The 12,751-nt window shown below is 40.5% G+C and overlaps 1 protein-coding gene across 1 annotated transcript; it reads right to left on the bottom strand.

Moving 5' to 3' along the window:
- Positions 1-1,518: 1,518 nt before the first annotated feature.
- Positions 1,519-11,295, bottom strand: LOC309384084 (uncharacterized protein). Its single transcript, XM_081937270.1, has 5 exons — positions 11,221-11,295; positions 8,245-8,367; positions 5,094-5,396; positions 3,511-3,573; positions 1,519-1,808 (listed from the first exon to the last, which is right to left on the bottom strand). Exons 1-5 carry the CDS (start codon positions 11,237-11,239, stop codon positions 1,744-1,746), a joined length of 573 nt encoding a protein of 190 aa, XP_081793396.1. The 5' UTR covers positions 11,240-11,295; the 3' UTR covers positions 1,519-1,743.
- Between the last annotated feature and the right edge of the window lie 1,456 nt (positions 11,296-12,751).

Below are 12,751 nucleotides of genomic sequence, written 5' to 3'. Positions count from 1 at the left end.
AGAAATGAAACGTCTTCAAAAGAAAAAAAAAAAAACAGAAAGTCCAGTTGCCACCTGAAAAAGCACCTTTGGGACAACCACGATCTGGATGACTGAGAATATACACAGACTTTTAGCAATTCAAAGCATTCCATGTTTGCTGGGATGATGGGATTGAAGTGCAATGTATTTTGGAGAGCCATTGGCTGGAGATGGTTCGACCAGGAAGTTGGAGGTATCCCTGGAGAACAAGCTTAATCCAATCCAAGTTCTACAAGAGGCAGTCCTGAAAGCATCTACAGTGGTTTGATGTTCTTTTTCCTTGAACATCTACCCTGAGGAGGGTTCCTTGGTGCTCTCTGAGCTTGTTTTCTTGCAGATATTTCAGGACCCAAACTAGGTGACATCAGTGCTAGTGAAATCCTATTCCCTACTGGCACTGATGATGTTACTTAGTTGGGTCATGAAATGTTGTAAGAAAGTACCAAATTCAGGGAGCACCAACCTGAGCTATAAATATGTATACAAATATTCTCCTTTATTGAAGACCTGACAGCTTTTCTAGCAGTCGATGTCCCTAGTGAGTATCTCTGTAGGCCTGACACTTCATGTCTCCTGAGAATCATTGCTGGTCTTCTATCAGAGACTGTAAACCAAACATATCCAGCCATGCTCACATCTTCATTGTCCGCCTAGAGCAAGCTAAGGTAACTCTAGCCCAGGGGTCAGCAACCTTAAACACTCAAAGAGCCACAAAGGTCCTAACCGGAAGCCCCCTGTTCAATTATGGAGCCAACCGGAAGTCCGGTTCCCCCACCAGAGTCTCCTCCTAGCACGGCGTCCTTTTTCCTCTACCTATCCTAACTGAAAACCCTATCAATTGTGGAGCCGACCAGTGACAGGGAGCTGCAGCAGAGGGATGAAAAAGCCACATGCGGCTCCAGAGCTGCAGGTTGATGACCCTTGCTCTAGCCCATAAATGCTTGACTTCTAATAAAGAGTTTGGTTATAAGGTGCTACAGGATTTTGTCGTATTTAACACAAAGGGCTAAGCTGTGGCTTGCTTAAATATGGTTGAAGGCATAAACCTCAATTAGCTGGATTTTACACAATGCACGAAGCAAGATTAGCATGCCAGAACGTGTCTGAATGATGAGTGAGCCAAGCCAGTGTTCAGGTTTTGGGAGTCTGAATCTTGCAACTGGCCTTTTAAGTGAGGTATGGGGGCCACACTCTGAAAATGTTTGGTGGTCACTGGAGGTGACCCTCAGGATTTTGTGATGGGTGCAAAGGCAGCTCTGGGATCCAACGTTATGCATTCTGGTCTAAGCCAGAAAATTTTCCTGCTTTAATTCACTGTCAGGGTTCAGCTTGGTACTTCCTTATGAATCTAGCCAGTTGTGGTTTATTTAGTGAAACATGGTGAAGCAACCTGTGGTTTATTGAGCTAGGTCAACCTGCTTATTATTTTCCATTGTTTAAACCCATTATCATCGATTGGACTTGCATCCTGTCGTTCTCCACATCAGATGAAAGATTCAGTACTGTTGATTTATTTCAACCATAATTTATTGAGCAAGCAACAGTACCTATCAAAGACATCACATTGTAGCTTACCGGGGTGTACCGCCTGCAACCCACCCCTGCATTGCACCACTTCAGCTCTATGAACAGTCTATATTGCACAGTAAGAAAATAACTTAAAAATATAATAGGATGCACAGAAAAGTCCATCAAGGCCAGTGAGCGGTGTCTTCAGTGCATTCATAGATAATTGAAAATTGCTAATATTGGAATTGTTGCTAGAGAGCAGAGCCACACCACACCGCCTGTAAGTGGAAAGAAGAAGGTAGATAGATTAATCCACCAAACATTCATTTATTTGATGCACTAAGATGCCACATCACTCAAAAAAGACTGTGGAGCTTTTCTTAGTTAATCATCCAACAGCTGGATGTTTGAGGATGGATCATATAAGCCATCCTCCTTTTTTCTCAAAGAATTTTTTGTTTTTATTCTCTTATATACCATTTTAAGTATACATTCACATAATTGTTGTTATTCTTTACATTTATCATTTTTATACATTTATTATTTCATTTAATAAGTTATAAAGTACAGTTTGGGTTGCTTTATTTACAATCCCTTCCTCCTTTTGTAACTCATTGTTTTCCCTTTCTTTTCTCCCTCCCTGCCCTCTCTACTTCCTTCCTTCCTCCTCTCCTCTCCTTCCCTTTCCTTCTTCCCTTCCCTTTCTCCTACTCCTGCTCTTCCCCTTTCCCTTCCTACCCTCTCTCCTTCTCTTTCTCTCCCTTCCATCCTCCTCTCTTTACCTCTTTCCTCTTTCCCACGTCTTCCTTTCATTCTATCCTCCTCTCTCCCTTTCTTTTTCTATTATTGTTGGTAAATATTTTAAAACTCAGTTTATGTTTCCTTGGGATGGAATTTCCGCCAACCCAAATATAATTTAGTATCATTTCTTATTCCCTTATCTTCCCTAGTGTACCCTAGTTATGTTCCCCCTCCCTTTACATCTCGTTCTTGAATATATACTTATATATTTAATATTTTCTTTTCCCCTTCTCCCCCCCCCCTTTTCCATTTAATAGTGCGTCATCTGGGTACTTTATCTTCTCCCTACTTTCTTTTCTAGCTTGCTTTCTCTAGCTAATCATAAAATCTTCCCCACGTCTTGAAGTACTCTGATTCCTCTTTATCTTCATTGTCAACCTATTCATCTCTGCACAATCTAAGTGATCCTTCTTCATGAGTTCTTCACTCAGCCAACTATGAACACGGCTTTTAATTTCTCCTACCAGAAAAAACATTTGCCGGTTCATCAAGCGGAAGCCAGACAGAGTGATTCACTGTCACATTATGCAGGATATCCTGATGTAAGATTCTGAAAACCCCCCATGATGACTCAGCTTTTTCATTTGAAACCCTCTGCCTATTTAAAACTGGAGTGAATTTTAGTGTGGGAACATCTTAATACATACCACAAAAGGTGAATCCCTTCCCACCAATGACCAATATGTAAAGAAATAAATGGTGAGATAAATAAATAAAGTAAAAAATGTATAATGTAAATAATACACCATAAAGGAAGCAATGTCATGAAAGAAAGTTGCAGAAAATGTTCTGATTCAGTTGAAATTACCCATACAATTTGCTAAAGGGAATGTTTCTCGACCTTAGTGGCTTTAAGATGGGTGGACTTCAACTCCCAGAATTTCCTAGCTAGCCATGATGGCTGGCTTCAATTCTGGGAATTGAAGTCCACCCATCTTAAAGCCTCCAGAGTCGCCAACACTGGTCTAACTCAAAGCCCTGTTTCCAACTCAACATTGGTCCATTTTATCCTGAGATGATGGGAATTGGGCACCCAATGTTTAGATTTGGGAAGTGCTAATCCCTTAAATCTGCATTAAAATGCAAACAGAACTATTTTTTTCATTCCTATTTAAGACTCGATGGCAGAACTCAGAGAAAATGCGAGTATCTTTTCTCGCTTCCTCCACCTCTACTTACTCCATTTTGCCAATTGGATATTGAAGGTTCCGGAATGAGAAGAGGAAATGGTAGGTCTTGCACCTGGAAGAAACAAGGGAGGAGAATGAGAGGAAAAAAGAGAGAAAATAGTGTATCACAATCTCGCACCTTCTGGTCTTCTGAATCCGTGGCTGCCTTCAGGGTATGAGCAAGGAATTCAAGATGGCAGTCACAAAAATATATGAAGCAGGGACGTGTGGTCAGGGGAGGCAGGGGAGGCAGAGCCTCACTGCTCTCATCATGAAAAGAAAAAAAAGGGAAAAGGGAAAAGGCACACGTGGTCCGATTCCCCGCCTTCCTGATGACATCACCAGCCTCACCAGCCATAAACCTCACTGCACGTCACTGATATGAAGCTATGCCCATTTTTTAATGTGCATCAGTTCACATAACAATCCATCAGAGATTAGACTGCACAGTTGTGGACATCATCTTTTAAACCATAATCTGCAGATGTTCCTGGATGAATCCATTATATCTACTTAATAGCCATCAACTTAGTTATGATGAATCTCCCCAGGACCACATACACCCCCATCCCCAGTCACATGGCTACACTTTGGGAGCTTAGCAACCAGCCTGCATTCATAACCATTTGCAGTATCCTACAATCACATGGGCATGTTTTATAACTTTGGGTTGATTCAGGAAGGTTGTCTCATCTTTCCATCTTTCTGAGGTGGGTAAAATGAGGACCCAGATTGTTGAGGGCAATAGGCTGGCTCTGTAAACTGCTTAAGAGAGGGCTGTCAAGCAATATTCTCATTTTCACAAAACTGGTCCATCGCCAACAATTCGTTTGCTTAATGACTGGCACTAAAAAGGTCATAAAATCAGGCCAGTCACATGGGTGACCCCTTTACCGCCGCCATGACTTATAATGGACAGGCTCCATTATGATTCTTGTGTTGAGGACTGCTTGTATATTTTGAGGGAAATCTTTAACTGTTACTACCGGTAGATAACCTGTGACCTGTTGGGTGACTGTTTCAAATATATTGCATTATCAAAAAAAACAAACAAATAAACAAAAAAAACGGAATGACTATGGGCAATCAAAAAATCAGTGAGAGCGACTTTTGACTTCCTGCCATCTTCCCCATTGATTTGCCTAGTGGGAAGCTGGCAGGAAGTATTAGAAATAATGAACACAATACAGCAGATGACTAGGGCAGTGATGGTATGACCGCTTTGAAGTAGTCACAGCTTTGCCCAATTTCAATCCCAGGGGAGTTATCATTTCTGGATTTTGGACATATTCTTTAAGTTAGTTCTATGATAGGTGCCTTGATTCAAAAATTGTTTCCTTATAACGCACTGTTTTGCCCAATTGACAATTACAAATAATGAAACAGACACAGGGGGTTTAGTAGTATATAAATAAAAAAATCATTTAACAGGAAAAGAATTAGCAATCAGACTGCCACTTCTCAACTATGTGCCATGATTTTTGGGTAATCAGGAGTTGTAAAAAAATGGGAGTTGGGTCAATGGAGTTCCCCTCTCCCCCAGCAGACCCAACCTCAGCACCTGCACTTTAAATAACACCTGTGCAAACTTACTTAGTACAGAGATCTGCACTGACACTATACAGTTTTCAGAATTATCCAGAAGCCTGTAAAGCCCACTGGCTTTGTGGCTGGCATTTTTTAGTTCAAATGTGTTTCCTTTTGTGGAAATGTCCTCTCTGAAATAAGGAAGAAGTGGTTGGCAAACTTCCTGAAAAAAATGGCACGCCGTTTCCCACACTGATGTAATGTTGTTCCAAATGCAGATGTCTGCAATTATTCCAGAAGCAGGGAGGGGTACTTTCACCGATTCACCTTCCTCCACAGATATGGGCTTGGGACGACAGTCAGGACCATCTGTTAAGAGAAGAAGAAATTCATAATTTTTTATCATTTCAGGCACACAAGTCTGTTTGAACCAAAATTATACCTCCTTTGACCTGGAAACTACAATGCCTATATTTAATTTGTTAAGTACCTGTACCTCAGTAAGTATTATCCAGGGGTGGGTTCCTGCCAGTTCTAACCTCTTCTATAGAAGAGGTTCCACAAATCTACAGTGCCATTTAGTCCCAGCTCCCTCCCCCTGCCCATCCGCACATCATCAAGATGACGAGCGAGAGGAGGAATCCTGAAGCCCACAAGTCTTAATGCTGTCAAGTTTGAACACCCCTGAGGTTTTTTTCCCTAAAGGGTTAGGGGTGCAAGGGTATTGTAACTTGACAGCTTTAAGACTTGCGTGCTTCAAATGCCAGAGTTTCTGAGCCAACATTTTGGTTGCTAAGCAAGAGCGTTGTTAATTGAGTTTCACCCCATTTTACAAGTTGGCCATGCTCACCCAGTCACATGGCTGGCAAGCCACTCCCACTCAGTCACATGGCTGGCAAGCCACTCCCACCCGGTCATATGGCCACTCCCACAAAGCAGGCCACACCTACAGAAGAGGTTCTAAAAATTTTTGAAACCCACCACTGGTACTATTAAACATTGTGACTAGCACTGATCTTCACTAGTGTACAGCCTCCTGACCATTAGAGTGTCTCATTAGGGTGTCCCCTATGTTGTTATTTCTGCAATTTCCTTTGTCTGCATTGTCCCATTGACTTTAAGCTTGTCTATGTTCAGGAAATGTCTAAAAATCTTGAATCAAAATGCTATAAGCAGGACTTCAAAGTAAACAGAATAACGCCTGTACTACGATTCTTCCAATTCCAGGATTTAAAACAAAGCAACAATGCCTTTTGCCCTGCCTGTTAATTTCCTGAACTAACTCTTTAGTAAAATGCAGGCCATTTTGTCAGGCCCAAAACCAAGAATGACATGTGGCAATTGTTCCAAGCCGAGTTCTTTTCACACCTGTAGACAGAATCTTGCCAGCCTGAGGACTAGAGACTTAGAATAACTTCATTGTCACTTTGAATATACACTAATCGGCATACATTAAAATGAAATTTTTGTTGCATACAGCTTTCAAAAGGTCACCACCTCCAATATATACTACATAAACATGACAAAATAAACAAACAAATGCAAAATTATGCATATACCCCAGGGGTGGGTTCCTACCAGCGTTGCTGCCAGTTTGCTTTGCGTGCGTGCGCACTTCACTGTAACTTGTTCTTCGCACATACGCAGAACAATTTACTGTGAACTGCACACCCGTGTGCAGCTAAAAAACATGCGGGTAGTCCTAAAAAACAGCAACAGCAGTGGTGACTGAAGGAACCGGTTCGAGGGGGTGGCCAGCCTGGGTCACTGCCAGTTCTGTGACCCAGGCCTAATAGCACTACCGGTTCACCGAAACCAGTGTGAACCGGTAGCAACCCACCTCTGATATACCCACATGTATTATACGATGCAGAGAAACTAATCATCTGCATCTACCATATACTCTGGGAACTGTTAAGAAGGTGTTACTGGTGTTATGTCTTCTTTATATGCAGCTCTTTCATTCCTCTCTATTGTAGTTGTTTCCTGTATCACATTGCCGCTCTAGGATTCATCTCTATTGTTCCTGTGATGCATTTCCTGTTCCTGTTGTACTACTCACTGTCCAGTAAAATGGTTTTTGCACAGTAATGGCTTGTAGTGCGCTTGCGTACTCTACATGTAACAGGAGGGGCTTTCTTCACCCTTTTTTTCCCTTACGCATGAGATTTGGGCTGAGTTGTGTCTTAGTCCTCTGGAATAAGTAAATCTGGAAAGTAGGGGTGTGCATAAGCGCACCAGCGTGCCTAACATCCCTGTCCTACTGTCCCCATTTATTTGTCCCCATTTCCTGTGTTCTTATTCATGCTTATTCTTATTCCTGTTATCTTGTACATGAGTGACAAACTAAACTGAAGGAGTATATGAATCAATATGAATTAATATTGGCTATTTGCTTTTATTATGAATTGCTTATGTTACTATATAATTGTTACTGATTTTTCTAGCCTAGCAAATTGGAACCTTAATACTGGACTGCAAATGTTATCTCACTGCTGCGTCTTGCTTCTATTCTTGGCTTCAAAGCTAGGCACATTTTTGAAAGCTAGTAGAAGAAATTATTACACGGGAATATCAAACGGTATAGATAAAGGAACCAAACTAGGGAGTTTACCTGGCTCATAAATCCTTAAAACATTCTGCTGAAAAACAACTTGGCAAAGGAGGGCTGCCACCCCCTACACAAGGCTATAGGAATACTCCATAGATAAGGTAGAGGGAGACAGGAGCTTGAACAAAAGAATGCTTTAAAGATCGTGTTGGTAATGAATCTTTGACTCTGATTGGATAAACTTTCTTTCTATCTGTCCAAAATGTATATAATACTCTGAGCCACTCTTCCAGGGGGTGGCTATTCCTTACATGCATTTGTTTGTATTGTTTTGGATATAGTTTTGTCATCCAGCTTTTGCTATGGCCATAAATAAAAGCTGATACTTTTTGCAAGCCTTGTCTCGAGTCTCTCTCTCTTTGGCATCTCAGTGGCTCGGGGAAATGGCTGGAACCTTACAAAACAAATGAATAAATAAAATAAATACACACACCTCCCTTCTAGGAATCCACTTAACCACTACGTTGCATTACACTTTTTAAAGAGTCATAGCTAGATTCATGGTATCTCAGCTAGAAAGAACCTTAGAAAAAGCCACTTTGGGGGGAAATAACAAGATCAAGATAATTTGTACATTAGTGATGGAAATTGGAAACGAATACTTACTTGGTCCATTGTCACAGGCAACAGAAACTGAAACAGCAATAGCAAAGATGCAGAAGAAATAAAAAACCCATCCATTTCCTTTCCTGAGTAGCATTGCAGGTAGTGCAAAATTCCTGGGAGTACCTGAAACAAGTTGATTCACAAAATCAGTTTTTCAAAAGACAAATGATAACTATTATTTAAGCCATCCTGGTGGATATGATGTTGTTCTTAGTCCAACCTGGCTGATCCTTGCCTTAAAACTAGTTAATCTACAGCAGAGTAGGGAGAGACAGATGTGCAGAATGAATAAATATTAAATCCAACTGTTGCAATGAAACAAAACTCATGATGCTTAAAGCATACAGTCCCTTTAAGCTGGAGATGGGTTATTTGTTAAATATTTTTTTAAAAATTAGAAACTAAGGAATTTAACCAATCTACTGCAAAAACTCAGAGCTAGATAATACTAAAACTCTCCTGTCAGGTTGTAACTTCAATTATCTGTAATAGTACCCTGTAACATACAGCAACAAATTTTGAATCAAGGTACTTCAAATGGGCTAGCTTAAAGAGTGTGTCCAATATTTCTTTTGAAATTTGACAAAGTCATAGCTGCTTCCAGGGTGTTACACAATCACCCTGACGTGGTCAGCTATAAACAATGACCATCATTTCCAATAAGCCCTGCCAGTTTCCCATAAGGAAAGTCAAAGGGGGATCTGACAGAAAACCAGAAATTGTTCTCAAGTTTAACTAATATTAGTAAAAGAAGACCCCCATGGATCATAGGTTGTTTAATTTACCAATAAATTCAATTGCTTTCTGCCCATCCTGGTCTATTTAGATTAGGTTTAGTTTATTTAGATTTTTTTTTCAAAACGTGCCTTTGTTATTTTTATAAATAACTTGAGGCAGTGAACTCACCTAATACTCTTTACCCCTCCTGTTTTCCCCACAACAATCACCCTGTGAGTTAGGTTGGGCTGAGACAGAGGGACTGGGCCAAATTCACCCAGCAGGCTTAAATGCCTAAAGTGAGATTAGAATTCACAGCCTCCTGGCTTCTAGTTTGGGGCCTTCACTACTAAATTAAATTGGTTTCTCTGAGAAATAGAGCCCTTTGGGCTGCCTATTTAATGTGATTTCCATTTAATAAAAAGTAATTAAAGAAATCTTTCATAATCACAGAGAAAAGAACAACCACAATCTTCTCTATTATTTTCATATTAATGAATGGAACTTTTAGAATAGAATAGAATAGAATTCTTTATTGCCCAAGTGTGACTGGACACACAAGGAATTTGTCTTTGGTGCATATGCTCTCAGTGTACATAAAAAGACAAGATACATTCATCAAGAATCATAAGGTACAACACTTGCTGTAATTTGAAAACTTTTGTGGACACAAGGAAAATAAAATTCTAGGGATGAATTTAGATCTTTCCTATTGATATCAATGAAAGAAAGCCCCTGGTCTCTTCTCTAGATGCAACTATTAGGGAATTGATACTGATTCTAAACTAAAGCTCCCTTTTTACAATCCTGTAATCCCTTAATTTGGGGTAGCAGAGGTAGCTCACAGCATTTTTGTATGGGACCTAGGAGAGAAATATCTACTGCTACCTAGAATTGAACTCTATGTATGTATTTTACAATGTATTTTAGTGACTGTACACCGCCCCGAGTCCTCTCCGGGAGAGGGGGCGGTCTATAAGTGTGAATAATAAATAAATAACTCTCAACCTTCCAAATGGGAGACAAGATTCTTCACCGCTAGACCATCACACCACTCAGAAGTGATTCTAAAATATATGTCAGAAAAAGGTTTTGGGAGCGTGTTTGAAATGCTAGATTTCTTCAAAAAGCGAGGTTCATATTTATTTGTGAGCTGTTCCATGATTTGTTGAATTCAAGTTTTGTTGAATGAAATAAAATTGGGTGAGTCATAACCGATAGTTTTCTACCCATGCTAGCTGGTTTCACAGATTTTGCTAACCAAAGTCTTACAAAACATACAGAATGAGTACAGAACAATCTTCATATTGATAGAGATCTAAGAAATATTTAGAAATTTAAGAAATAGCCAAGTCTGGAGTGTTAGAAATCACTAAGCAGACAAAACAACAGTGATTTCAAAACTGAAATAAGAATCCAACAATTAGTTTTTTCTAGAAAGCAAAAATATTTTGGTTTCATTAGTGATATTAAACGGGGCATTCACTCAAAAGCTACAAGGACGAACTGGATAAATGGAAGAATTCATGGATTGTCTACCTACCTACATTTTTTACTCCTCATCTAGAAATTTTGCAGAAAATCCTCCCACTTGAACAGCGGTTCAAGAATTAGGATTGAGAAGACAAAATGCCCTCTCAGCAAACTGGTAGGAAACCGCTTAGGAACAATACAATACAATACAGTAGTAGAGTTGAAAGGGACCTTGGAGGTCTTCTAGTCTAACCTCCTGCCTTGGCAGGAAATCCTATACCGTTTCAGACAAATGGCTATCCAACATCTTCTTAAAGACTTCCAGTGTTGGGGCATTCACAACTCCTGGAGGCAAGCTGTTCCACTGATTAATTGTTCTAACTGTCAGGAAATTTCTCCTCAGTTCTAAGTTGCTTCTTTCCTTGATTAGTTTCTACCCATTGCTTCTTGTTCTACCCTCAGGTGCCTTGGAGAATAGTTTGATTCCCTCTTCTTTGTGGCAACCCCTGAGATATTGGAACACTGCTATCATGTCTCCCCTTGTCCTTCTTTCTCTTAAGCTAAACATACCCAGTTCCTGCAACCGTTCTTCATATGTTTTAGTCTCCAGTCCCCTAATCATCTTTGTTGCTCTTCTCTGCACTCTTTCTAGAGCCTCCACATCTTTTTTACATCCCACCACTACTCTTGAAGCTTCGTTTGGTACGATACGCTAAGCAAACCTTTCAGTTTCCTCTTCTGAATCAGAAAACCAAAATATCTATCAACACTTTTTCCGTTCCTCACCTCTTTGAAATGATTCCATGGGTCTCTGTGATTTCCTGCACCAAGTTCCAACTGAGCGCAGATGCTTCTACAGTTCTACGAATTCAAACTGTCCTCAGAATGGAGAGAATGATCCTTTATTAACAGCACAAAAATAGCACATGACATCACCGGGGAAAAAAAAACCTGTGTTCAAGAAATAAAGGGAACCTACAAACCATTTCAGGAGATGGTGTGAGACAGTTTTCAATGTTTGATTCCTCTCTTCACATCTTTCTCACAACTGTGTTGCAATCTGTGCTTTGTTTGTCATAGGAAGTCCCCTAACCAGTCATGCCCCACAGTTAAATCTATTGAGGCTTGGAAACTAAAAGGGGGCCTGATGTGATATTTGGATGAAGACCAACGGGGCATCCAGACTGCCTAAAATAATGATAGACAAGGCAGAGTTCAGCTAATTGTTATAAGAAAAAAGTGATAAAAGCACTTTTATGCCCCTTCATTTTTTTTTCTGCTTCTGAAATATTACCTTTGAAACTTTTTTAAAAAATTGTTCACAGGAACTCTGGAAGTTGAAGTCTACAAGTCATAAACTTGCCAAGATTGGAGGCCAGAGGTGGTATTCACCAGATTCTGACCAGCTCTGGAGAACCAGTAGCGGAAATTTTGAATACTGTACTTTTTGAAGTATAAGATGCACCGGAGTATAAGACGCACCAAGATTTTGAAGAGGCAATTAAAAAAAAAAGTTTTTGCACTTTGCAAACCTCCCAAAAACGGCCCGTTTTTTGTCAAAAAAAGGGCATGCATAGCCTTTAGGAGGCTTGTAGAGTGGTCCTGGGGGAGCAAAAACAAGCAAAAAGGCCCATTTTCTCTCATTTGTTCCCTCCCCAGCCCTAGGAAGATGCTGGAAGCCTCCTAAAGGCTATGCACAGCCATTTTTGCAAAGGAGGTGGCATTTCAGGAGGTCAAAAATGCTGTATTCAGTGCATAAAATGCCCCCAGATTTTCACCCTCTTTTTTGAGGGAAAAAGATGCGTCTTATACTCTTATACTGTCTTAAAAATACAGTAGTTCGGAGAACTGTTAAACACCACCTCTGACTGGTCCTGCCCCCATCTATCTATTCTCTGCCTCCCAAGTCCCAGCTGATTGGGAGGGAATGGAGATTTTGCATTATCCTTCCTCTGGAGTGGGGAGGGAATGGAGATTTTACAGGAGATCGCTCTCACAGGGAGGGACTTCTCCGGGTGCCGTCCACCAAGCAATGCCAGAGGGCGGCGCCGAGGGGCAGGGCCTTCTCTGTGATGGGCCCAGCCCTCTGGAATGACCTCCCCCCCGACATTAGGACAACAACCGATCTCCGCTCCTTCCACACGAAACTCAAGACCCACCTGTTCCAACTAGCCGGCCTGGCCTGAATTATAGCTATTCTAATCCCTCTGGATAAAATTTTAAATTAGGTTTGACTTTGGGTGTTTTAATTGTTTTTAATTGCTTTTTGCTGTTTTTAATTAATTGATTATTTATTTATTATGTGTTGTATAATGTT

This window comes from Natrix helvetica, assembly GCF_964273705.1.
Source record: "Natrix helvetica genome assembly, chromosome: 1".
Lineage (NCBI taxonomy): Eukaryota > Metazoa > Chordata > Lepidosauria > Squamata > Natricidae > Natrix > Natrix helvetica.
Note: the sequence above shows the minus strand (reverse complement) of the source record. Positions and strands in the feature narration are given on the sequence as shown.